The sequence below is a fragment of the Ornithorhynchus anatinus genome, chromosome 10, assembly GCF_004115215.2.
Source record: "Ornithorhynchus anatinus isolate Pmale09 chromosome 10, mOrnAna1.pri.v4, whole genome shotgun sequence".
In the NCBI taxonomy this organism is placed as follows: domain Eukaryota; kingdom Metazoa; phylum Chordata; class Mammalia; order Monotremata; family Ornithorhynchidae; genus Ornithorhynchus; species Ornithorhynchus anatinus.
The window spans coordinates 537,867-565,397 of record NC_041737.1 but is presented as its reverse complement, the minus strand read 5'-3'; the positions used below and the strand labels follow the sequence as shown (position 1 = coordinate 565,397).

General features: G+C 48.1%; 1 protein-coding gene across 1 annotated transcript in view; it reads left to right on the top strand.

Annotated features, from left to right (window-relative positions):
* Positions 1–27,531, top strand: part of TNKS (tankyrase) — a 119,000-nt gene that overhangs the window by 57,940 nt on the left and 33,529 nt on the right. Inside the window, exons 4-9 of the mRNA XM_001508837.6 lie at positions 768–804; positions 1,626–1,701; positions 19,353–19,447; positions 21,884–21,950; positions 22,530–22,716; positions 26,022–26,143. Of these exons, the coding sequence (XP_001508887.3) occupies positions 768–804; positions 1,626–1,701; positions 19,353–19,447; positions 21,884–21,950; positions 22,530–22,716; positions 26,022–26,143 (584 nt within the window). The remainder of the gene's footprint in view (positions 1–767; positions 805–1,625; positions 1,702–19,352; positions 19,448–21,883; positions 21,951–22,529; positions 22,717–26,021; positions 26,144–27,531) is intronic.

The window sequence follows — 27,531 nt, the reverse complement described above, 5'->3', positions numbered from 1 at the left end:
GGTAGATGCTGCTCCTTGGGCCTCCTCTCCTCGGTCTGGGACTGTAGCCGAGGCCTCCAGCCCAGTGGGGCAGGACCCAGCGGCAGCCCCCGAGAGCCCCACCTCCCTAAGCTTCGGGACACCGTTCCAGTCACAGCCCCCATCCCACCCCCCGCTCCACTGGGACGGCGGCGGCTTCTGGGAGTCCGACATAGGCGATCTGCTCGGCCCCTGTTAAACCGCCGCATTGCCGACTAGCCAGCGCTGGGAAACAAAGTTTTCCTTCCTGCCCCGACAAAGACACCGGTGGGGATTTGGAATTCTCCTGTCACTTGTCCCTCCCGAGAGCCCCACTGCTCTGCTTTTGTCTCGAAATTGATTATGCCGCACAAGTAGCCAGGCGGTGGCCGCATGAATAGCCTGAGCGGGGGCGGGGCCATTGTCTTTGGCTGGCCGGCCGCTCTCCGGGTGTGTGTGTGTATGTGTGTGTGTGTGTGTGTGTTTTTCTGGACTCGACACTTAGCACTCATTGGCTGTCTAGAGGAAGCCATTTCATTTGAGGATTGGACAAGAACCTGCGTCAGTTTGCTGCCGGTCTCCAAGGCACTGGTGATGCTGCCCTTCCCGAGCAGGCTCACGTCACGGCTCCCTGGCCCGGCGGGGCGTGGCCTCCGTCTGCCGCCGCCGCCGCTCGTGCCTCTCCCCGATTCCGCCGCGTCTGCCGCCTGCCGTGTTTCCCCAGCGGTCTCTGCCCGATGCTAACAGCATGATATTTTGTAATCATCTAGGTGAATACAAGAAGGACGAACTCCTGGAAGCTGCTAGGTGAGTGTCTGACTCCCGTTCCGTTCTGGTGGATGCCGTGCTTCGGGGTGGGGGCCGGAGGGTAGGGGGGCGCGGAGGTGGTGATGCCAGGGGTTGAGGTTGGGGATGGTGGGGTGCTGGAAGCCGGGCTGACTGTCATTGTCTGCTCGTCACATATGGGACCGTGCAGATGAGGCCAGGGACTTGGCCGTGGGTTAGAAGAAGGCGTCTGTCGAGGCGCCGCTTCCAGTCAGGGATGCTTGGGAGGGCAGTGGAAACTGCTCACGGGAGTCAGATAATTTCTTAAGGTGCTTGAGAGCCGCAGGCCCCCTGCTACCTGTCCTCCCCATCCCAGTCCTCCATCGGTTGGCTTCTCTTGCCCGGCGCCGGTGCAGGGCTCGAAGCTTTATTTTCCTAATTGTTTTCCTCTGCGATGCTTCGTTTTGACACCTGAGTGGGGTTGTAAAGTGAAAAATAATGTTCAGAAATTTCTTTCAAACCCATTCCTTTCAAAGCTCTTTTTAGAGCTTTGATATTTTCACTAATAACATTTTCCTTTTGGTAGCATTTTGGGTTTCTGTATGTGGGGGTGGGTGTGTGTGTATCCGCCTGTCTGTCTCCCAAGATACCAGAATAAAGTTTGTGTGTCCAATCCATCAGACGGCTCGGAGAGCCCTGGACTGTTTTCCAGGCTAGATCTTACTATAGTTGGGGAGAATTCATTGGGAGAACTAATAAAACAGAGCCCTGCAGTGACTGCTTTCTTTGGAGTAAACACATTTTTGCTCTGTTCTGAAACTCCTTAATCTTCTCCAACTGAGCTAGTGATTCCCTTTCCGCAGGAGCGGCAATGAAGAGAAACTCATGGCTCTGCTGACTCCTTTGAATGTGAATTGCCACGCAAGTGACGGGCGCAAGGTGAGTCACTGCCCATAGATGCCGTGATCGCTCCCACGAGGAAATCCTGTCCCAGAAGGCCTTCCGAAGGATCAGAAGGATGGGAGAGGGCCGTGGGGAGCCGACGGACGGAAGTAGGCCCGGGCACCCCCCTGGCTCGGCCGTTCCAACAGCTCCCCGGGGCTGTGGTTGGATCAACTCCTTTCATGCCCTTTAAATGTCAGGCACCCTGGGTTGCGGCCCGTCTGCCCGAGGGCCGAACAGGGAGAGCACCCCCTCAATCAATCAGTCATGTTTATCGAGCTCTTTCTTGTGTGCACTGTACTGTGCCCTCCTCGTGGTGGAGGTCTGTGCCTTTCGGTGTTAGGGATTTTGTGGGACTGCAGGGTGGAGGAGCTGACAGACCATTTGAAGACATTCAGATTTCTCAGTTTTCCCCGGTATGGCTTGCCTCGGTGAACTCTGGGAGTTCGTTGCTCACTGCGGGGGATAGACCCAGAAGAGGAGAGCCACCCATCTGCAGGTGGGATATCGACCCAGTTTTAAGGCCCGGTTCATCGTTGCCCTCGCACTCTTGCTATCTCCTAAAATGATGGCTTTTTGCACTTCCAGTTACACGCTGGAGTTCCAACCTTTTCCACCAAGTTTTCTTACAGAAGACGCCCTACTCCAGCACGGTGTCCACTCGTGGTTCACTCTTGTGTAAGATGAGAGATTTTTAGTTCTTGAGAAGATATGATATTTTAAGAGAACGCTGCGGCTGTTGAGGAAAACGATCACATGCCTAATCATTACAGAATGCCTGTTTTGAGTCTGTTGGAGACTGCTTAATTTGTGAAAAGGCGCTAGCAGCCTCTTGTGGGAGGCCAGTCACTTATCGACTGACATTTGCTTAAACGACACAAATACGTGTGTTTGTTTTTCAAGAGAAAAATGAGAAGCTATTGCTGGGACTACCACGGTCTCAAGGAAGAGGCAGCTGACAAGGGCCCTTCGGGCTTTAATGTCACTTTGACATCCGCGTTAATTCTCCGTTTCCAAATGATTCCTTCTACCTTGCCGGGCTTTCTGCCCCCACCCTGTTCTTTGTGGTCTCAGAGCTCCTCTGAGGATGTCCTGGGTGCGGGGAGGTCAGCACTGGAGCTTTAAAAACTGGACCCCGAGTCGCCCAGGCCGACATCCGGCCCACCATTATGCCGACGCCTAGTGCGAATTGGCCCCAGTCAGAGCAGTTCTCTGGGTTTCTCGTCCCTCCCATTGGCTCCTGGTCCATATGAGGTCTGGCACCGGCCACCTCTGAGCAATGGAACTCCGCCACGATAAAAGGAGCATGAAAGGGTCCTGTACGGTAATGGCCCAGGTTGGGCCCGGGCCAGATGAAAACGTATCCCGTTGGGGCAGGGTGTGACCGGCCGGCTGGCCGCCCTTCCTGGGTATGTCATCGGGCCCGGGAGGATGGAGTGGGTTCAGAGCCTGCTGTCACATCCAGACCCATACCATGGAGGCCTTTGCCCATGAGGCTGCATCCAGTCCTGCTCCATCACGCCCCTAGCATCATCTCCTCTGGCACTCAGCTGTCCCCCAGGTTGCAGCTCCAGGGCCTGGGGTAGACAGAGGACCCCGGGAGCAGGAGAGACTGTTGACCTGCTGAGAGCTGCGGGGCGGGAGCCGGGGGGAGGTGGTGGGCCTCGCCTGCCCTGGATGCACTTGCAGTTTTTGTTCCACTGTCATTGGAGTTGTCGCCATGTGCTGCTCCAGCTGCTTCGGGTTCCCTCGTACTTCCCTCCCCAGCGACCCCCTCCCTGAAGCCCACAGGTTAAAGAAGTCCACCCTGTCTCTCTCTCCAGCCACCCTCACCCCATCCTCGGCCCCATCTTCCCCCATGTCCTCCCCCCCAAAAGCCCACAGGTTAAAGGCCCCCACCCAGTCTGTCTGCCCTGCCTCCCTCAGATCCCCCAGGTTAAAGAACCCCACCCTGTCCGTCCCTCCACCCTCACCCCACCACCTTCCCTACCCATGTCCCCTGTAATATTTGCTTGAGCAGCATTTTAAAGGGCAGTTGAGAAAAGCATCCTACTCTACTTTTGGGGATTTGAGTTCAGACAGGAGGAGTTTTCCATTTTCTCCCTTTTCTTTAACCACGGCGAAGAATATGGTGATCCATCGAGGGTTTATAGCACACCTCAGATACTGGCGCAAAACGGAATCGTGCTCGGTGCAGTTCTGATCACGTGAACGGTGAGTGCAGTAGCCCTCCGGAAAGGATGATTAGCATTTCTCTATAATGAAAATTGAGTGGGAGAAGGAAGAATTAAACAAACATTTACAGGGCTTTATTGAAATGCTGATGACATGGAGAGTCATTCGGAAGCGTCCAACTGTACCGAAAGGTCCAATGCCGTTTTACAAACGAAGACAAAACCACACTGACGTTTCTACATCCCCCTGGTTTTTAACTCAGAGCCGCGGAAGGCTGGGCCCGAGGTTAGGCCGGTGGCAGAGGTCGAGCCGGCGAGCCGGACCTGGCCCTGAGATTGTTTGTTCTGACTGGCAGCTTAAGCAGTTGGGTGGGAGGCCTCCCTCCTACCTGAGCCGTGTTGTACCCCTTCTTTTAGAGTGTACAGACGGGCCAGGCAAGGGGGGGCGGTGGTTAGGTTCGTGTGTGTCTCAAATGACGATACTATCACTATTGTTGCTCAAAGAGCTGGTGGCCGTCAAACCGCGGAGGCTGGAGCCACTTCTGTTTCTGAGAGTTTCTGGCCAAGAAATGCTCCTTCTCCACCTAAAAGTGTGTGAGCACTTTGGATGGGACGTGTTGTGGTTTGGGGGATTTTTTTTGGAAACTTGAGATTCTCCTGTATTGCCAAGTGGGCTTATACTCCCTCTTTAGACTGTAAGCTCACTGTGGGCAGGGAATGTTGTGTTGTTCTCTCTCAAGCACTCGGTGCAGTGCTCTGCACACACTAAGCGCTCAATCAAAACAATTGAGTGATTCAGTTCCAGTGCTGCCTCGGCATCTCTAGATAGTCTGTGATTCCGGCCCTTGCGACTTGAAGTGCGAGCACCCTTTCCTCAGTTCCTTCTCCCACTTTTGCGTTTGCAGGGACCGGGGTTCTTTCTGGAGACCCTGCAGGGTCACGGCATAGGCAAATGATCCAAATATTTGATGCCTAAATTTTGACCAAGCCGACAAACCAGCTGTCCGGAGGCCTGACATCTGAACTGTTTACTAGAGATCCTTCAGTGGCTGACCGCAGCCCGACTCTAATGTTCAGGAGTTGTCTATGGGATAAAGTCTTTTTGAACAACTCAAAACAACTCAATAAGCCCGAAGATCAGGAAGGCATTTGCCTCAAGAGATACCCCAGCCAAGCCAGGCCCAGAGCCAGGCTCCCCCCCGGTGACCAACTCTTCAACGTTACTGACCAGCAGAACTCAGCCTTGTACACCCTCCTCCACCCCCCACCGCACACACAATGGGTTTGCCCATTGCTGGCAAACCTGGCCCTAAAATTGTAAGCCGTGACCGAGGTCGGGACCAGGTCTTCTGCTGTTAGATGTTATCAAGTGCCCAGGAACCAAGCTCTGCTCCCAGGAGGGGTTCGTTGACTGCTGCTCTTGGTGGTGACGATGAAGAAGTCGACGACAATCCTCCCCCGGGCCACCTGAGCCAGCTTTGAAAGTCTCTGCTCGGGCCGCAGCCTCACAAACCACCCCCCACCCCACAAACCCTCCCTGACCTTCTTCCACCTGTCTGGCCCCTGGGCTGTCCCGGACCAATCAGGACTCTCTCTCCAATTAGAAATTTATAGTGTCTGTATTGGGTCTTTTCTGTACAGATGAATAAGAGCAAGGGAGCTTGAGTCTCCAGCCTGCTAAAAGGCCTTAGCACCGGTTGGATAACAAGCCCATCTGTGCAGCCCTTCAGAAATGGATTCTAATCCCAGCTCTGCCACGTGCCTGCTGTGTGACCTTGGACAAAACAGTTTACTTCTCTGTGCCTCACTTACCTCATCTGTAAAATGGGGATTGTGACTGTGAGCCCCACGTGGAACAGGGATTGTGTCCAACTTGATTTGCTTGTATCCACCCCAGCACTTAATGCAGTACCTGGCACATAGTAAGCACTTAACAGATTCCATAATAATAATAATAATAATTGATGAGGCTTCAGATGAAGTGCTGCTGCCCTGCCCCTTTGGGGACTAAAAAGCAGTCATTCCCCAGAGGGAGAAGATGGCTGGTTTCAGGCTTCTGCAAATGACCTTGAATTTGTGCCTGCTGCTAGACCCAGTGTCAGCATTGTAGCATTCGGGCCCTCATAGGTCTCGCGGTGGTGAGTGTCACCCCTGGATTGTCTGTTTGGTCCAGTTTGGCCAGGGGATCCCGGCAAGCCACACTGTGGCCTCCGTCTTCCAGAGATTGGGGAGTGGGGAGGGCACCACTGGAAGCAGCATGGCTTTTTGGAAAGAGCACGGGCTTGGAAGTCAGAGGACATGGGTTCTAATCCCATCTCTGCCACTTTTCTGCTGTGTGACCTTGGGCAAGCCACTTCACTTCTCTGTGCCTCCATTGCCTCATCTGTAAAATGGGGATTAAGAATGTGAGCCCCTGGTGGGACAACCTGATTACCTTGTTTCTACCCCAGCACTTAGAACAGTGCTCAGCACATAGTAAGTGCTTAACACATACCATAATTTATTATCATTGTTATTATTATTACTGGTTTAGCTGAGGTCATGTCACCAATGGCTTCACCGGGCCTCGGACCCAGGCTTCCCAACTCCCAGTCCATTGTTTCACCAGGCCACGCTGCTGCCGCCACCCTAAAGAAATAAGGAATCTATATTCTGTACACCATTCATTTGTTGAGGGTGATGTTGACACCACCTTCCCCCAGGAAAGACACACACACACACACACACACACAAACACACTCTCTCTCTCTTACTCACTCACACCCTCCAGCTGACTTGAGTTCCTGGCCAGGAAACAATCAGTGGTTTTTGTTGAGCACTTAACTTTTGCAGAGCACTATACTAAGTGCTCGGGAGAATTCAGTACAGTTAGTAGACAGAATCCCTGCCCTCGGGGAACTTACATTCTAACAGGGAGAGGGGTAAGGGAAGCAGTAGAGTACAAGGATATGTACTTAAGTGCTGTGGGGATAGAGGGGCAAATACCCAAGTGCTTGGGGGTGGGACCAAGTGCATAAAAGAGGTTGTAGAGAGGGAAAATCGGGTCGAGGGAATGAGAGCTTGGTCTAGGAAGGTTTTCTGAAGGAGATGTGATTTCACTCTGGCTTTGAAGATGGGTAGAATGCTGGTCTCTCAGCTCTGTAGGCAGAGGGTATTCCACATAGGAGGGCTGGTGTGAGCACAGGGTCTAGGGCAGCTGAAGTGAGACTGAGGGAAAGGGAGTAGTTTGGCAAGAGGAGTGAAGTGGGTGGGCTGGATTGTAGCGGGAGAGGAGCGAGGATAAGTAATGAGGAAAGAAATGGTAAGGGCCATGAATATGATGGTAAGGAATTAGTGCTTGACAAGGAGATGGATGGACAAACACTGCAAGCACTCGAGGACTTGGGGGCTGTGCCCTGAATGATTTTTTTTTAGAAAAGCAATCTAGGCAGCAGAGCGACTGAAGTCTGGACTGGAGAGGGAAGAGGCTGAGGGGGTCAGCGAGGAGATCGATGCGGTCCTAGAGAGGATCTGGCAAGTGTTGGAACCAGTGTGGGGGCAGTTTGCCTGAAGGGGAAGGAGTGAATTCTGGAGCTGTGGTGGAGCTAGAGTTGACAATATCAGAAAAAGAGATGAGTCGATAACACCACATTTACGGGCTTATGAGGCAGGAAGAATGGTAGCGTTGTCTACCATGATAGGAAAGTATGAAGGAGGAGAGCATTGGGTAGGAGGATGAGAAGTTCAGTTATAGACATGTCGAGTTTGAGGCGGTGGTGGGGCAGCCAGTTAGAAATGACCTGAAAGCCAGAGGAAATGTGCAAAAAGTCCATTTTACAGATGGCGAAACTGAAGCCCAGAAAGTTAAATGACTTGTCCAAAGTCCTACAGTTGGCAAGCGGCAGAGCTGGGATTAGAACCCTCATCCTAGGACTTCCGGGTGCGTGCTCTTTCCACTAGGGCACGCTGCTTAAACAACATAGCCTCCCCAGCACTTAATACAGTGTTCTGCACCCAGTAAATTCGATTAATTGATTAACTGGTCCGCACTCAGTAAACTGTAAGCTCTTTGAGGAAAGGGGTCATGTCTAATTTATTCCACTCTCCCAAGTGCTTAATACAGTACTCTACACCTAGTGAATAAGGCCTTCCTCTGCCCAAAAAGGAAAAACACAAATAGTCCTTTTAACTAGCATTCCTTTCTCCCGTGGTGTTCTCCCAAGTGCTTAGTACAGTGCTCTGCACAGAGTAAACACTCAGTAAATACTATTGATTGAGAGAACCAAAAGATCGTGCATGCTTATAGTACAGTGTATAACAATATAGTCATTTTAGTAGTAAAGCCCTTGAGAAATTGGAATGATTTCAGTGAATAAGAAGAAAACAGATGATATTGATTAAACAGTACCTACTCCTACCAGCAGCGTGGTAGGGGAGGGGAACTATATGAAGAAGCATTTAAAAGAGGCAGATTCTGGCAACCAGAACCAGTGCATTTGAAAACAGCATGATATGATAAATGTAAAATGTTCCCTCCTACCTCCTTTCCCCCACTGAAAGAATTCTATTTGCTTATAGAAGGATGAGAATGCTGTCTCTCTCCCCGTTTTAAACTGTGAGCCCGTTGTTGGGCAGGGATTGTCTCTATCTGTTGCCAAATTGTACATTCCAAGTGCTTAGTACAGTGCTCTGCACACAGGCGCTCAATAAATACGATCGAATGAATGAATTGAATGAATGAGGATATGTTCTGTGCTGAATTGTCAAGATATTACAAAAGCAGCATGATGTAGTGGATAGAGCATGGGCCTGGTAGTCAAAGGACTCAGGCTGTAATCCCAGTTCCACTGCTCGTCAGCTGTCTGACCTTGGGCCGGTCACTTCACTTCTCTGTGCCTCAGTTACCTCATCTGTAAAGTGGAGATTGAGACTGTGAGTTCCACATGGGACAGGGACTGGCCAACCAGATTTGCTTGCATCTACTCCAGTGCTTAATAGAGTGCCTGGCACATGCTTAACAAATACCATTATTATTATGATGATTACTATTTTTAAGACTGGCAGATTATCATACTGCTACAAAAACAGCCTTTGACTAACAATTGCTCGATCAATCAATCAGCCATATTTACTGAGCACATAGTGTGTGCAGAGCACTGTTCTAAGCACTTGGGAGAGTACAATACAAATAGAATCAGCAGACACGTTCCCTGCCCACAATGAGTTTACAATCTAGAGGACTGTTAAAAATCAGTTTGCCTCCAGCACCGTGAAGTCTCCTGACTATAGTAATTACTGGGAGCGAAGTTTTGTTCTGGACAGATTCTTAAGGTTTCTACTCTGCTGGATCACTATCCAACCACCCCCCAGCGTCTCAGCTACCAAACCATTTCAGGAGGAAGTGACATTTTAGGTGAAGAGAAGCAGAGTAGGGCATGGAAGGCCTTTCCTGGGTAATAATAATGTTGGTATTTGTTAAGCGCTTACTATGTGCCGAGCACTGTTCTAAGCGCTGGGGTAGACACAGGGGAATCAGGTTGTCCCACGTGGGGCTCACAGTCTTAATCCCCATTTTACAGATGAGGGAACTGAGGCACAGAGAAGTTAAGTGACTTGCCCAAAGTCACACAGCTGGCAAGTGGCAGAGCCGGGGTTCGAACCCATGACCTCTCACTCCAAAGCCCGTGCTCTTTCCAGTGAGCCACGCTGCTTCTCTAAGACACTGGGCCTGAGAATTCATCTGAAGCTTCTGATTTCTGGCTCCCGAAGGCTGTTTAAATGGCAGGATTGACAGAACTCAGTGGATCTGGCGCTTGGAGCCAACTATTCCGGCTTTTTTAAGAGAGTCATTGGCAGTTTCTTCGTGAGTTGCCATAGAACTACTCATTTGTCGGGTGCAGTTCTAGTGTGAAGATCTGAGGACTATTGCTGTAGGTGTTTTAGTGGGTGAAAGAAGAGTCTTCCTTAGCCCTGTTTTGCCCCCAAATTCCCCTGAAGAGGTGATGCAAGTGGAAAAATTCCCAGTGGCCCAGCCCCAGGATGGCCGGTGGGGGAACGCCCGTGGGTGTCGCCCTTCCCGCAGTGGAGCCTCAAGAGCAGTGTCAGAAAGTCATCATCAGGCATGGGCTTCAACCCTTTATCTCCCACTCTGAGCCTGGGAGGGGGAAAACAAGGGCCTGCCCAGAATTCACATTGAATCAAATTGGCATTTGAAGGTTTGTTTTTTATTCATTCAATCCTATTTATTGAGCACTTACTGTGTGCAACTCACCGCACTAAGCACTTGGGAGAGTATAATATGGCAGTAAACAGTAACACATTCCCTGCCCACAACAAGCTTACAGTAGTGTGTGCCAGGCACTGTGTTAAGCTTTGAGGTAATAAAATAATCAGATTGGACACAGTCCGTTTCAGAAGTGCGGTTCACTAAAACCGTGAATCCCCATTTTACAGATGAACTACAGAGGCACAGAGAAGTTAAGTGACCTGCCCGAGATCTCACAGCAGACGAGTAGTGGGGCAGAATTAGAACCCAGCTTCTCTGACTCCCAGGCCTGGGCGCTTTCCACTAGACCACACTGCTTCTTAAAGGTTCTCTGAGGGTTTCTTGTTCTGTCCTCTCTCCCCCAAAGCCGCCCTATGCTTACCACACCCACCACAGGAAGAAAGTGATCAGTTCTTTCCAGCCTTTCTTTCAAATCAATCAATCCATCAGTGGTATTTATTGAGCAGTTACCATGTGCAGAGCACTGTCCTGAGCGCTTGGGAAAATACGATATAGCAGACATATTCCCTGGCTGCAGTGAGCTTACCGTCCAGATGGGGAGACAGACCTTAATATACATAAATTATGAATATTGTGTATGTAAGTGCTGTGTAAAACTTCCTGCAGTAGTATATCGGGGGAATCGGGTTCCTTCCTTTGGGACCCACCCCATCCTTAGCTGAGGAATGGTAGTGGACTGAGACTGTTGCTCTGCCCACATCCCTTGATGATTGCTGAGGTCATTGATGGATCAGTGGTATTTACTGACAGTTTCTGTATGCAGAGGTCATGATTTTGCCTGCTGGGGTGATAATGGTCTGGAAGTTTTACTAGAATTTCATTCTGTAGTGCCAAAAAAGGAAGCAAGGGGAGGTTAGGAGTATTTCAAACCCATCTGTAGGGCATGTGGCTTTGAAGTTTATTTTGAACAGAAGTGCATTGTAGAGGTGGCGTTTCCCTGGGAATTGTGAAAAAATGGAGAAGGAAGAAGGCGGCGGATTTGCCGCACTGCTCCCGGGGCAGGAAACTGCTTCGAACAGGGTGATGACGATGAGGATCTGAGAGCCCCCACGGCCTGCTCTTGGAATAGTTCCTTGTGGGAACGGCTTGCCAGTGGCACGGTTCTTCACTTAGTTCCTGCCTGGACACTCAGGGCACTTTGCTCAGCTCACAATATGTATTCAGTAAATACTGTAGATTAGTTGATTGATTTTTGTGAGGGTCGTATCCCTGCTGATTCCCTTGATCATCATAGTGAACATAACTGGATGCCTGCAGCCGATGCTACAGTTGGAGCAGCTGATCAGACTTGGGTTCAGTTCCTGGCTTTGTCACTTGCCTACTCTGTGACCTTGGGCAAGTCACTTCCCCCAGCCTCGGTTTCCTCAGCTGTAAAATGGGGATTCAGGCTTGTTCTCCCTTGCACTTGGACTGGGATCCCCATGTGGGACGGGGACGGTGTCCAACCTGATTACCTTGTATCTATCCCAGTGCTTAGTAGAGTGCCCGGGAGACCAAGCACCGTGCGGTGCAGAGCACGGCCAAGAGACCATCCAGTAGAACCAATTGATCCCTGCCCTCCCAACAATACTGCCGTGGTTCCTACTGGGAGTATGGCAGTGGCTGGATGGTAAGCCCCTAAGAGCTGGCACCCCTTCCTTGCATTTAGCACAGCGCTACTACTAAGTTTTTGCTGCCAGGCGACGCCCGCAAGGCTCTGTCCTCAGGTTAACCTGTTTCATCAGGATGGACCCTACCTAATAGTAAGAAGCAGGAGAAATGAGAGCCCAAATCAGGAACGATTGCCGAATTTACTTGAATTGAGAAGGCTTTCGAAAATAGAGGCATGCTTCTCTTAGAACCTGGTGGCCCACTGACCCTTTTTTGATCAAATGTAATCCGAACAAATTCCAACCTATGGGGGCCTTTGGCTCGGCCTCGTTCTATTTCTCTGTGCCTCAGAAGCTTGAATTTTCAGTGTATCCTGCTGGATATTGGCTCACTCGATCATCCTCTTCAAACGGCGGCATTATCTTTGAAAATCTGTTCTAGAAAACCTTTTTTTCCAAATCTCTAAAAATATAGCCCACCAAGACCCCCTTTGGAAGGCTCCAAAAATGATATTGGCTAACTACAGAATAGCAGGTATTTCAGATGAAAGCCTTTTGAAGCTTTAAAATTGATACTGATTAAGTACAAAATATTAGATGTTTCAGATGCAAAGACTATTTAATTTTTCTTTTGTAGTGCTTTTAACTTTAAATTGAGGCGTTGGAGAAATACTCTACAGTTAAGGGTTCTCTCACCTGATGAAAATTTGGGAGGTTGAATGACTTTGATCACCAAATTTGCTTCATAGTGAAGAAAGTGTCTGTAGACCAATGCAGAGGAGGCTGTGATTTTAACTTTTTTCATTAAAGGTTGACAAGAGTCACTGTAGCCTAACGAGCACTTGGATGAATTTTTGCCTGTGGCCTCTTCTCAGAGCCAAGCTCGTTCTCTCTGCAGGCCAGCATTTTTGGCAGCCAGACCAAAATCAAATGCCCTCTTGGGAAATGACTGCTCCTGGTACTGTTCCTCTTCCAGCATTTTCTATAATCTTATGTTTCTTCCCCTTGATGTGGACTGTTAGCAGAGAAGAAAAAAAAGAAGAATTGGAGGTATATCTTGTTGTAAACCGATTTCTCAAGATTTCCCCCAGTCACCCAATCCTCAGTCCCTTTGTCTGGGAGCTCTGTGTGGGTCAGGAACTGATTGTGACCTGATTAGCTTTATCTACCCCAGTGCTTAGTACAGTACTTCGCATCAGGACAGTGCCCAGTGCTTAGAACAGTGCTTGGCACATAGTGCTTAACAAATACCATCATCATCATTATTATTATTATCGGCATCATCATCACCACCATTCGATCACATTTAAAATGACTAATTTCTCCTTTCCTGCTACATTTGATGCATCAGTAGCAGAAATAAATAAATTAGCGGTCAGTCCATCGGTTGGCTATCTTTTTCACCAGTGTTCGGTTCCACAGTCTCAAAAGTATTTCATCCACGAAAATCACGGCCTGTATTTTGTGGTTTCTCTCCGCACCGTTCACTTCCATGAAGTAATTTGTATAAAAGTATCCAGAAAGTGGCACTCCCATTGCTTAGATTTCAATTCCACGTGATTTGTATGTACTTTCCTTGTAACCTTTATCGAACTTGGATATAATGACTGTGAAACTACTGTTGTCTGAAGAAAGGTTGACTAAGTCCTACCCTGATAGGTTCTTGGTGTGGGTTAAAGCCCTTCAAAACAACCCCATTTAGACCCACGTTATGAAACAGCAGCAGTTCTTTAAAAAAAAAACAACAGTCTAATTAGCCTTTATATTAAATTGATAAGTTAGATGGAATTCTGCATAGGTTGCTGATTGCATTCTAATTTCTTCCCTGTTAGTCTTGGTATTTCACTTAGAACTAATTTTACTGTTTTGGACCCCATAACAATTTTCATTTTTATTAGATAATTATACTCCTCGCTTATTTCTCTTCGTTTTCATTGGCTGTTTTCTGTTGTTTTTCATAAAAAGAGCAGCTTCTGATTTGGCTTGTGCGAAACATTTTAACAGTGGGTGCGATCGGTAACAAAGCCCTTTTTTAGATGGATGAGTGCAGTGCAACATAAGCAGAAGCTATGTGACTGGAGGTTAAACAGTAAAGTTCTAGTTCAAAGAAACAGAATTCAGCCCCATCGTTAAAGGTGTTATTTTGTCGGGGACAGTGGAGAGAGTGACTGGAACTTACTGTTCATGCACGTGACCTTCAGAGAGAGAGAGGGAGATTGAGCAAGGATACGTGAACACCCCTTCAGTCGTTCTCAGTGGCCCAGACCTCACCCCATCTCTTTTCTACCTTCTTCCTGTGCTGGGCCAAATGTTCCTCCCGGTAGGAGGGTGTCACTGGGTGGTGGGTAAAGGCTGAGGTGCAGAGGGTCAGCTCCACAAGCCCACTGGAAGGGTGATGCGGGGTGTAAAACTTGGCATTCAGGGTGGACAGCAGGTGCAGCTGCCCCAGGTCACCCCGTGTCCCAGGTCCAAGGTCAGCAGCCGTGATGGCAGGTGGGGGTCTGACTTATAGGAGAACCCTATGTCCCAGCAGCAGGTCTCTGGTATCCTGAACTCCCACCCGTTGAAGTTGGCGGGTCCTGGGCCAGGTCCCACAGTACTGTGTCTGCCTGGAATGGCAACCCACCAGTAGCAGCTGGAGTCATAGGGCGGATGTATCGAGCACCCGATGGGAGCTGTGTACTTTGCAAAATTTCTGGAGAGCAGAAAACAGGAGATCATGTGTTCTCTGTCCACAAGAACTTACCTCCAAGTGGCGGAGACAGGCATAAAAATATTGACAGATAAGAGCAGCGGGGATCAGAAATTGAATAGGCAGATGTCTAGACAAAAAAGTCCCAGAGCTGTGTAGAAAGAAGTTCACGAGTGGCTGGCAGAGGAGGATGGGTAGTTGATGTCCTCTACACTGTAAGCTCATTAAGGGCAGGGAACATGTCTGGTGATTCTGTTGTATTGTACTCTTTCAAGTGCTTAGTACAGTGCTCCGCACATAATAAATGCTCAATAAATATCATTGATTGTCTGAGCCTGATTGGGCCGGTCCACAGGACGTATCCCCTCCTGCTGCTCGGACGGGGTTGTGGTCTTTTGCTGCCTCAGTCCTGGACCGAGGTCAGGACCTCAAGCCCGGGTCTAGAACTAGCGGCAGAATCCAGAGGGTGGCTTTTCAGGCTTGCACAAGATGGTTTTGAAAGTGGCCTGTGACATTGGCTATTCCAGGTAAAACAGCATCCGATATCCATGGCCCTACAGAGGGAAGGTGTGCCTTGGATCTTTTATGTGCTGGGTGGGCTACTGCCAAGTGCAGCAGAGATGGCTTGGCGTTTGTGTCCATGGTGCATGACTTGCTGTCAGAACTGTGGACAGTGTGAAAAAAACTTGGTCTGAGCAGTGCTTTCTGCTTGGAACCACTAAAAGTAAAGCTATAAACTTTAAAGAAGTTTAAAGAAGCAAGCCCAAAGGCATTAATCTCCTGCTCTCTATAAGGGTTTTTTTCTCTAAGTCTGGTCTAATAATATGTAATGATATATATAATAAGGCCACTTATTAAGTGCTTCCTATATGCCAAGCACTGTTCTAAGTGCTGGGATAAGTACAAGTTAATCAGGTTGGACACAGTCCCTGTCCCACATGGGGCTCACACTCTTAATCCCCAATTTACAGTTGAGGTAACTGAGGCCCAGAGAAATGAAGTGCCTTGCCCAAGGTCACACAGACAAATGGCGGAGCCGAGATTAGAACCCAGATCTTTCTGACTCCCAGGCCCATGTTCTGTCCACTAAACCATGCTGCTTCTCATTTCTGGCCTCTCTTAATTTGGGGCAGGGCCAGCACACTTAATAAAGACAGAGAGAGAGAGAAATCTTCCCTGAGAGAATAACCTGTGTCATTGGCTTCTCTAAATTCATTCATTCATTCATTCGCATTTATTGAGTGCTTACTGTGTGCAGAGCTAAATGCAGAGCTAAATGTGTAAGCTCTTGGGAAAGTTGGCAGCAGTACTTTCCATCCAAAACGAAAAGCTTTCTCGCTGCTCTGAAGCTCTCTGCAGTGGCCATCCCATCTGTTCTGTGAGAGAAGACTCCAAGGTCTTGGGAGGACGTGGTAGTCCCCTAAGCCTCCCATTCAAAGGGACTATTTTCCTGTCTTAACTGCTCATCCACCTGAATTTCAGGATTCAGAGCCAGCCACCTACTAGCTGAGATAGGGCCTTACGGTGTAAGTCTAGGCAGCTCAAGACTCATTCGAGAAAATGCTAGTCTGATGAGATGTGCGAAAGATAGATTTTGTTACCTAAGGCCCCCTGGGTTGATCAACATTTTGCTGGGCGTAATTGGTGGTAAAAATCATATTCTCGGTTGACCTTTATTATCATCCTTGCCCTTTAGACTTTTCTTTCATCTCCCTGTATATATGTGTTGCCACAACACTGTGTCTCTCCTCCGCCCGACCCACCCACCCCCAAATCCGCCCACCTTCATTCTTAGATTGTGAAGCCCTTTGAGGGCTAGGGCCTGGGTACTTTTCCCAGCACTTAGCAGTAGTAACATGGTACACAGCCTGTAGTACTCGATATTTTGTTGTACACAGTAAGTGCTTAATAGATTCTGTTACTCCCACTGTGTGTGGGGTGGGAGGGAAAAAGGGAGGAAAGGAAGACAAATCAATCGAGTGCTAACCCCTCAATTCCCATGACTGTGAGTGAATAAAAGAGGGGGGGGAAAATGAGCAAAATTCTAGTCCTTATGAAGGCTGCTGTAGTAATTAAACCGTACGTCGGCAAATAAGTGAAGGTGGAATAATTGGTGTGGACATAAAGAAGCTTTTAATTAAAATAACGTTTTAACCGATTTAGAAAGAGGTGAAGAAAGGCTTGATCACTTTAATTATGTTTATTTTAGGCAGCGGACCTTTTAATGGCTTGTTTTAAAATGGACTGTGGTGCTGATATAGTGTAAGTAAAAATATCATCACTGGCTTATGTAAAATAAAGCAGATGGCTTTGTTCATCACAACAAATAGAATGGGAAGCAACACAGTATACAATTTAGCCTATACAATAATAGCCTCACTCTTAGAATCTCAGCAAATATAAATCTCCTCCCAAGGGGTGGCAGCATGTGGAAGTAGAGGCAGTGCAGACAGGCGTTGGAGGAAGGAAACTTTGGGTAGCCCTCGCTTTCCCACCTCCCTCACTTGGATCCTCTGAGAAATAGTGGAGCAGAAGTGGGGTACCATCCTTTGTGTGGCTAGTGTAACACCCCTATATCACAAGCTCTCTTTTACAAGAAAAACTCCAGATCGTGGAATTTCCATTGTTCCTGGCAGTTGGCAGCTTTGATCATAAATTCTACAAAACCAGCCTGTCCCCCCGGATTGTTTCCTTCGGCTGGCTAACGCGAAGCCTTTTAACTCATCTCACCTTACCACTGGCTTTCCTTCATGCGATCCAGTCACTGCCCTGACCCCATGCTCATACTCTCTCTTGCTCTTCTTCTCTCCCTCTCCCCCGACCTCTCTCTCTCGGCTGGCTCAGTGTGGGGATGCAGGAAGAGCCAGCATCATGAGCACCAGACACAGAGACAGGCACGGTGCCTTACACAAGTACCATTGATTGAATTGTCATGAGGAAATAGCCATGGGACTGTGACAGAAGTAAATGCTGTCTCTTCTTCTACTTTATCAGGCCTTTGCTATTGGTGGTCAGAAATTAGTTACCCTCTGGGGTCCCGCCGAACTTCTCAGATCCCTTGAGGATGTCCTTCATGTAAATCTACTCAGGGTACTTTGACAGTTATAATAATAACTGTAGTATTTGTTAAGCGCTTATTATGTGCCAAGCCCTGTACTAAGCAGTGGGGTAAATCACAAGTTAATCTGGTCAGATACCGTCCCTGGCCACATGGAATTTACAATCCAAGTAGGAGGTAGAACCGGCATTGACTCCCCATTTTACAGATGTAGAAACAGGCACAGAGAAATTGTGATCCCCATGCTCACACAACAGGCAGGGTGCGGAGCCGATTTAGAATCCAGGTCCTCTGACTCTCAGACTTATGCTTTTCCCAGTAGGTGCCGCTGCTTTCCTCCTTGCTGCACTAGCTGAGGCAGGCCCAGACCCTGTGTCTCTAAGGCCAACCTAGGGATTCTGCTACTTCTCTCAGACCAGAGCCTTCCCTGGCCAGAGTTTATCCACCAAGTTCATTGAGCCTTTTCTCCAAGGGCTTAATTCCCAACTTGGAATCCATCTCATTGTTCCCGGGAACCCTTTCCGTGGTGTTTTACAAAGACCCACCTTTTTAGAACGAACAAGGATCGTGTAGCTTTAAAATTAAATTAATTTCCTGGCGACACACCGCAACTTGCCCACCTGGGAAATCTGTTGCTCCCGGACATGAATGAGCAGTCAGTCGATGTGCTTAATGATATTCTGGTACCCGTGTCAATGGTGTCGAGGGCATAAGCTCAGTCAAGTCCCCAGAAAGTAATTCCCCATTATGTTTTCTTCCCAGTTGAATCTTTGTGCACTGAAGTTCTTTAATGCAAAGTTAACAGATACTTAGGCTCTAGTTTCTCGGGGCAACAGGGAGTTAAGCGGTTTTTCCTACCGCCCAGTTCAGTACGATCAAAGAGTTAATCTGTGGTATATATTGAGCTCTTACTCTTTGCAGAGCTCTGAACTAAAAGCTTGGAGTGTACAATTCAGTAAATTTGGCAGACATAATTCCCAGCCACGAGGATCTTACAGTGTGGAGGGGGAGATGGACATTAAAATAAGTTGGCGACAGGGGAAATGGCATAGTATAGGGACATAAGGATATGGACGTATCTTTGGGCTTTGGGGTTGGAGGTGGGGTGAATCCAAATGCATTAATCTGGCCCCTTTCCTCCCTTTGCCTTCTCCTGCCGCTGCTGGGGCCAAGCAGGCTGTGACCTCCCGTTGAGCCATAGTAGAGCCCTGGACCGGGACGGGCAGACGAGGTGAGGGAGGGGAGTGAGTGCAGTGTAGCACTTCTCCTGCCCGGGTGGTTCTTTGGGCCCTTGCCAGAGGCGGAGAAAGGCGGGTCAGCGGAAGGTCCAGGAGGCGACATCGCAAATTGAGCTCTTCCTCCTGCCCCAGCCGATAAATACTACTGCCCAGCAATAAAACCACCTGCAAAAGCCCTCCGATTCAGCCCGGACTCCTACCCTTCCCTTTAGACCACACGGACGCTCCGTCACTGTTGTTTGGAAAAGCTAGGAGGGATTCAGTTCTCGGAACAAAACGAACCCAACCGGACAGCCTTCAGCTTCTCTGCCCCCTGGCTCTTCCTCTGGTCTCAGTGGAAACCGAGAAGGCGCTCCTGGAACCTCGATCTGGAGTCCCCACGCATACCTGAGGAAGTTCCAGTTGGTTGCCTCTCAGGCTCCATTGGCCAGGGAAGTTGCCCCTTCTAGGAAATTCTTTGTCAGTGAGCACTGCAGCATGATCGTGCTAGGCAAGCCATTCTTTAGGGAGGTTCACTAATTGTTCTACGTGATTAATATTATTTGACTGCCAGTAAGGAAGGTATCCACTGCATTGAGATGTATAATGTTTCTATCCCTGTCTCTCCCCCCACCCACCTTCTTCTTTTCCAGTCAACCCCTTTACATCTGGCAGCAGGATACAACCGAGTTCGAATAGTCCAACTTCTGCTTCAGCACGGTGCTGATGTCCATGCAAAAGACAAGGGGTAGGTGTGTCTGCCATCCACACGTGACCACATCAGGCAGGGGTGGTCGGGTTTGTGTTCTGTTCGGGTCGGATTCAGCTGCCCAGGGGAGCATGGGGTGTGGTGGAAGGATCCTGGGCTGGCAGTCCCATGACCTGTGGTCTCATCTCAGCTCTGCCATTGCCCTGCTGCCAGGATTTGGGCAAATTACACAGCCTCTCTGGATCTCAATTTCCTCATCTGTAAAATGGGGATATTGACACCCGCCTCTCCCTGTCTCATGGAAATATCGTGAGGATAACTTGAAATAATGCTCTTTGGAAAAATCAAATGCCACCCAAGTACAGGAGAGGACTCTTATTAAGAATAAGCCAGATTAATTTTTGTGACCAATCTGTTGATATTTGTCGTTATCCAATAAGTGCTTTGACCAAGAGACAGTCCCTAGGGCAGTTGGCTGCCTGAGTTAGATTTAATACAGCGCTCATGCCTACATGTCTAAGAATTTGGGAATGTAACCAACCTCATCCCAGGCAGTCCTCCCTGATTGGGCTTTATGGCCTTGCAATGGCTGCAAGCAACAGCTGTTTGGAATGAGACCCTCCAAAAAGCTTCCCTAAAACGTGTCAGGGCAAAATCAGAGATGGTGAAGTAGCTGTCTTAATGGGATTCCTGGAGAGCAGGCTTTGTACTGTTTAGCCTCTGCTTCGGGTCTTGGCTTTTCATTGAGAACCTTATTTTTCATTCAGTATTTTGATAAAATAAAATTCAGTTGCTCATCCATGAAAAATCAAGCAGAAAGGTGAAATCAGAGAAGGGCAGCTGAGCTGTGGCTGCCATTCCCACAAAGTCATTGGCAGCTGGTCTGCCGTGGTGGGTAGAGGAGGCCGATCTGTGCCCCACCCACCCTGCCCCGGAGGTGTCCGTTCAGGGGTGAAATGACTCACATGATAAAGGAGGCTAGATTGTTAAACTGAACTCCTAGGAAATGAGCCTCAAAAGTATGGCACCATGGCCACCAACGTTATCTGAATGGCTGGGCAACATGATTATTATGGTGTTAATAATAATAGTAATAATAATCGTTATTTGTTAAGCACTTACTATGTGCCAGGCACTGTACTAAACAGTGGGGTGGATACAAGCATATCAGGTTGGACACAGTCCCTGTCCCATATGGGGCTCACAATCTAAATCTAAATCCCCGTTTTACAGATGAGATAACTGAGGTGAAATGACTTTCTCAAGGTTACACAGCAGACAAGTGATGGAGCTGGGATTAGAACCCAGATCCTTCTGACTCCCAGGCCTGGGCACAATCCACTAGGCCATGCTGCTTCTTGGAAGTAAGGGAACGTACATGAGCTGCCAGTTGGCAGCCTGTGGGATCTCTACCCTGATGTTTAGTCAGTCAGATTCACAGAGCGCTCACTGTGTGCAGAGCACTGCACCAACCTCATGGGAGAGTCCAATCAAACAACACAACAGATAGATTCCCTTCCCACAACGAGCCCACAGTCCCGAGGTTGAGCTTACGTTTAGGGCATGAACATTCAGCCCAAACGTCTCGCCTGGGGGCCCAGGAGGCAGAGGCGATCAGCAGAGCTGCAAGGCAAAGGAACACCTCCCCTAGCTCCCTCCCCCCCAACAATTCTTCATGCTGCCCGACTTCCAAGTACAACCCGAAGGTGACATGTCTCAGGCCCCAAGTTGTGAAACCCTGCTCTCTCTCATCTTTTCATTTTCCAAGCTCCGGGTATCGTCCCCAGCGTCAGCACGAGAAGAGCAAGGGCTTGGGAGTCGGAGGATTGGATTCTAATCCCAGCTCCCCACTTGTCTGCTGTGTGACCTTGGGCAAGCCACATAACTTCTCTGCCTCAAGTTACCTCTAATCTAAAATGGGGACTAAGATTGTACGTGCGACAACCTGATTACCTTGCATGTACCCCAGTGCGTAGAATAGTGCTTGACACATAGTAAACGCTTATTATAATTATTAACTTGCTCTGATTTTCATCCGTAAATAATAATCCGTCAAATGTTGTTATTACTATCATTAGTATTGTGATTGTGATCATTATTAATGATAATAAACGGTGTTGTGTTTATTGAGTAGGTGCCCAGCACTGTGTAGGGTGCTGGGGTCAAATCCGGATCACCAGTTCAGAGTCAGCCCCTCACCAATAAACTAAAGTTGAGCCCAGGATCTTATCCTCATTATACATTTGAGGAGACCCAAAAGGTAATATGATGATGTAACAAGGCCTTTTGGTCAACAAATCAGTGGCAGAACTAGGACTGTATATCTAAAAATACATCTACAATTTAACAGATAGAGGTTTAGATTTCATTTACTTCATTCTTTTCCTTAGAGGCAAGGTGGATTATGTCACACTAAATCTTTTCATTTTCTAAGTGGGAATTTCATCTTAATTAAATTTGCTCTATTTCATCTAGAGGCCTTGTCCCCCTGCACAATGCATGTTCTTATGGACACTACGAAGTCACAGAACTGTTGCTAAAGGTAAGTGACGTAGCGAAGATTTAGCTTAAAGGTCCTGTATTTCCATTTGTGGAGCTGTGTTGACTGAGTACGGTCAGTGTGCAAAGCACTGCACTGGACACATGGCTGAGTAGATTGAATGGATAAGACATAGTCCCAGCCCATGAGGAGTGTGCGGTCGGGCAGATACGGTGACAACGCAGGGCGCACACACACAGGTGGAGGGAGCCAGGGGGAAGACAGACAAGATTAGTAACAGCATGAATGCAGAGGGACCAAATCAGTAAATCGATCAGTGGTATTAAATTGAGCACTTATTGCACGCATCAGCCTGTACACTGCACACAAGTGGAATGGTGTATCTTTTCCCACTTAACTCGTTTTGTTAGACATTTTTGAGGCTTCATCCATCCCCTATCCTGTGGTCCAAAACACCATCAACGTTTCAGTGTTGTCTCACCCAAAGAATGAAATGCAGGATATCCGGGGAACCTGGAGGTGTTTGAGAGTGGTTTTGCAATGATCATTGAAAAAAATGTGTAGGAAATTTGCCACAGCCCTGCCGCGTGGTCCCTAATATGATCGTTCCCCCATCCCCAGCACGGCGCCTGCGTGAATGCTATGGATCTCTGGCAGTTCACTCCGCTCCATGAGGCTGCTTCCAAGAACCGGGTCGAAGTGTGCTCGCTGTTGCTTAGCCACGGCGCTGATCCCACATTAGTCAACTGCCATGGCAAGAGCGCTGTGGACATGGCCCCGACACCGGAACTCCGGGAGAGGCTGACCTGTACGTGTTTCTCTCCCGAAACAGATGGGGGCGGGGGTGGGGGAGCGGGATGTGATGTTTCTAAGTTTGGTCGCCCAGTGATTTCAATTTTGTCAACAAAGCTGTTGGTAAGGTCAGTGGGGCAAGATGAAGGGGAGATGGCGGCTTGGGGGGGTCTATCGTGGGAGTTAAAGGCTTAAGATGGTTAACAGGGACACTGAGCTTACAAGTAATACTAATATTTATTAAGGCCATACTGTGTGCTGAGCACTGTACTAAATGCTGGGAAAGAATATTGGTGGGAATATATGGGAATATGTCCATGGTCCCTGTTCCTCGGGGGGCTCAAAATCTAGAAAAGAGACTGAGCAGAAGAGAGGGCAAAGTTGGAGCTGGTGAGGATGGCCGGAGTCGACCTAGTGCCTGGATTTCCACAGCAACAAGCGGAGGAAGTGAACTGTGGAGGTGACCCAAGGCCAGTGATTGGTGGTGCGAGATCAACAGAAGTGAGATGATGGAACTAAGGGAGTTGAGCTCAGTGGAGAGGACGGGTGAGGAGAATGTAAATTTGTGCAGCAAGAGAGGAAAGGCTTGATCAGGAGTCCAAAAGAGGTGGTGGGATGGATGGGATATGTGGAGGGGATCAAGACATCAGGGATCGGCGTGGTGATCAATCAGTTGTATTTATTGAGCACTTACTATGTGCAGAGCAGTGGACTAAAGACTTGGAAGAGTACAATATAACAGAGTTGGTAGGCACATTCCCTGCCCACATCGAGCTTGCAGTCTAGAGGGGGAGACAGACATTATAAATACTGAGGGAGGGGTGAATAAAGGGAGCAAATCAGGTTCACCTAGACGGGACTGGGAAATGAGGGCTTAGTCAGGGAAGGCCACTTGGAGGGGATGTGCCTTCGAAGGCTGGGAGAGTATTTGTCCGATAGGAAGAGGGAGGGTGTTCCAGGCCAGAGTTGGGATGTGGGTGAGATGTAGGCGGCGAGATAGACGAGATCGAGGTAGAGTGAGTAGGTTGGCATTAGAAGAGCTGGGTTGTAGTAGTAGAGCAGTGGAGACAGACTTGGGGGGGGTAAGAAGGGTGGGGCTAGAGAAAGAGAGAAAAAGTACTGTTCTGCAGGCAAAGGGTGGGAGGGATAGCGAAAGAGGGGGCAGTTAGATTGTAGTCCCAGAATGGGATTTCGAAGATGGTGAGATTAGATTTAAAGCTGCATCAGAGCAGAAGCTACATTGGGTAAGAATCTTCTGCATTGAAAGTGTTACTGAGAATATTGTACAGGAAGCAGCCGACAAAAGTAGCATTCTGAAAGTCTCCATGGTTACCGAGTAAGGTAACCATATTTAGCACTGCTTTTCTACTCCCCTTTCCCAAGGACTCCTCTTTTCCAACATGTAACCTTTCTCGTGGTATTGGGCCCTGGGACCCGAAAAACCAGCAAAGATTCAGGGATGGGAGCTGAAGCTGGCTTATTTCCCTTATTCTTGGACCATTCAGGCGCTTTTCATTTGTACTAAATAATTTTGCAGTTGTAAAAGAAAATGTTGCGTTTAATCATGGAATTTTAGAGATTGTTTATTACAACCCATGTGTTTTTCTTTTTCTTGTTTTATACATGTCTTTGCCTGCCATAGCTGAATTTGAGAAAGGCTCATGTACTTTGTTCTAAGATGTACTTGTTCAATTCTGTCTGTTCTTGGTAAAGTACCACAAAACCCATCTGAGAATTTGACTGACCTTATTCTCCACATAAAGAACAGAGATGAGAAATATTTTAATGAAACACGCCAGAAAAGAATAGAGCTGTTCTCATATCAGTGGATCCTTAAAATCAGACAGTGCTTTTTGATTTATTGAATTCCATTTTGCACACATTTCTTTCTCTCTATGTATATATATATATATATATGTAAAAATATATATATCTTTCCCCCCAACCCCCACTCCCTCCCCTCTCCTCCTTCTGAACAGTATTTTTCAAGCTTCTCACCTTCAAGGGGGAGAATTTTCTTAAGTGGTAGGGACTTGACTAAAAGACTTAGGTTTTGTGAATGGGAGCCCAATAAGCAGTCCTAGGCAGATGAACCACACTAAAGCTGCTCCCAGAGGCGGCTTTGTGATATTAGGAATGCTGGTGCGGGGCCTTTGGCATCCAAATTGTTCTTGCCCTGGGTCCTGGTACTGTAATTCATTCAATTGAGCGCTTACTATGTGCAGAGCACTGTACTAAGCGCTTGGAATGTACAATTCGGCAACAGATACAGTTCCTGCCCAATGACGGGCTCACTGTAATGGCAGCACACCCTTTGCTTCCTAGCCTCCAAGCGGCTTACTCAGGGTGGCTTGCCTGGTTCCTCCATTTTACCTCGGGCAACAGCACTTGGCAGTAGAGTTCCAGTGATCCATCTGTTCCTAACTGGGTTACCAAAAGTGGTATCTGTAATTGGTCATTTGTAGCTATTTTGCTGTGAAGGACCTGGCCTAGACTTTTCTGCTCCTGAGGGATAAACCCTCACACCCAGGCCTGGCCAGAGTTGTGGATAAGCGTCAGTGTCGGTGAGGGAATCTCAGGCCCAGAAGCCAAGCGGGGCGGGGATGGGGGCATTCTCCCAGCCTTTTGGAGCGATGTTGTGATAGTAAATGAACAGAAAGAATTGAAGCTGATTCATTTCAAGTGCCCTGTAGTCAAGACCATTTTGTAGAGCTCGGCACCTGCTACTCCAATTTCAGTCAGTCATTTATTGAGCGCTTACTGTGTTCAGAGCACTGAACTAAGTGCTTGAGAGAGTACAATAGACACATATCCTGCCCACAACGATCTTACAGTGTAGAGGGGGAGGCAGACGATAATGCAAATAAATAAATAAGTGCTGTGGGGCCGGGAGGGGGGAATGAATAAAGGGAGCAAGTCAGGGGTCAGGGAGACGCAGAAGGCAATTGAAGAAAGGGAAAAGCGGACTTAGGGAATTTCCCACCCAAGTTCCGAAAGACAGGCTTATTAGCAAATGACTTTTCTTGCAATTATGAAAATAATTTGGAAATTGGGGGTTTCTGTGTTGGCATTTAAATGGTCTAATTTAAAGTAGTACTTCTTAATCCAAATGCCATCCTTTTCAGCTCTGTCATCCTTTGCTGTCTGATTCCCTTTTACCAAAGCCCGCCTCGACTTTGTTATGCCTTGTTACTCCAGGTCATGTGGGAAACCGAACACGGCAGTGGCCCTGTTTACCTAGAGAAAGGGTCAAGCCTGAAGTGTGTTGTGAACTTGCAGCATGCAGAGCTGGCCTTCACCGACATCTTACTTTCCCCACAGATGAATTCAAAGGTCACTCCCTCCTGCAGGCAGCCAGGGAGGCCGACCTCGCCAAAGTCAAGAAGACGCTGGCATTGGAGATCATCAATTTCAAGCAGCCCCAATCACACGAGACGGCTCTGGTAAAAAAAAAAAAAGCATCGCGGCTCCATTCCCCAGGTTGGGGGTGGTGAGGGGAAATGCACAAGGATTTTTAGGCAGTAAAAAAAAACCCGGTCGTTTGAATGGTATCATTTTTTTCCTTCTTTTAAATGTTATTTGGTAAGTACTTACTACGTGCTAGTCACTGTACTGAGCCCAGGGATAGATGACAAACTATCAGATTGGAAATAGTCCGTGTCTCACAAGGGGTTTCCAGTCTTAATCCCCATGCTATTACAGATGAGGTAACTGAGGCACAGGGAAATTAAGTGATTTGCCCAAGGTCACATAACAGACAGGTGGCAGAGCCGAGATAAAAATCCAAGCCCTTTGACTCCCAGTGTGTAAATGTGTGGGTCATTGTCTCTCCTCCTCCCCAGCATTTTTTTTAATGGTATTTAAGTGCTTACCGTGTGCCAGGCACTGTACTAAGTGTTGGGGTAGATACAAGCTAATACAAGTTGGACACAGTCTGTGTCCCATAAGGGGCACAGAGACTTAATCTCCAGTTTACAGCTGAGGTATCTGAGACCCAGAAAAGTTAAGGGACTTGCTTGCCTAAGGTCTCGGAGTAGACAAGTGGCATAGCTGGGATTAGAACCCAGTTCCTTCTGGCTCCCAGCCCCATGCTCCATTCACTAGCCCACACTGCTTCTGAACCAAATCTCCTTACCCTCCATCCCCATGCCTGGGTTTCAGCCAGAAGCCAGGCCATACCCATTTAGGAACTTGTCCCTGCCAGGGAGCTCATTTATCTTCTCCCCAAAAACCAGGCTAGTTGCCCCTGCAGTGTTTCCAGCCTCCAGGGTCTCAGATTAAAGTCCAGACCTCCCACCACGCACCCACACCTCCCCAAACTGATTACTGGGGAATTTTAAGATCCTGTAACCCATATTTCCTGTATTTCTTGTTTTGAATTTTATTTATGAACTTAGAGGTATTTTAGATTAGTATTACTATCATTATGTTCTCCTATTCCCCACCTAAAAAAATGCTGAAATTCAATCCTCTGAGTGTGCAAGGGTCCAAGTATTTATATCAGTGTGTACAGAATTCTCTTTCTCTCGCTCTCTGTCACACACCCCTACCCCTATTCCCTCCCAGTATACTCCAGCACTGTTGTTGGCACAAATCCCATGAAGCTGAAATTTGCTCCTTCACAACTGGGGAAATATAGTAGCATTATGAATTAACATCAAGAAAGTAATTTAACTCTGGTTATAAATTTATAATAGTAAAGTACTTCAGAGAGAGGAAGCTGTTTTTCAGTTGTTCAGCAGAATTTCAGTAATAGTTATAGTAATAATAATAGTTGTGATGTTTGTTAAGTGCTTACTACTCAACTGTATTAAGCACTTACTGAATGCAA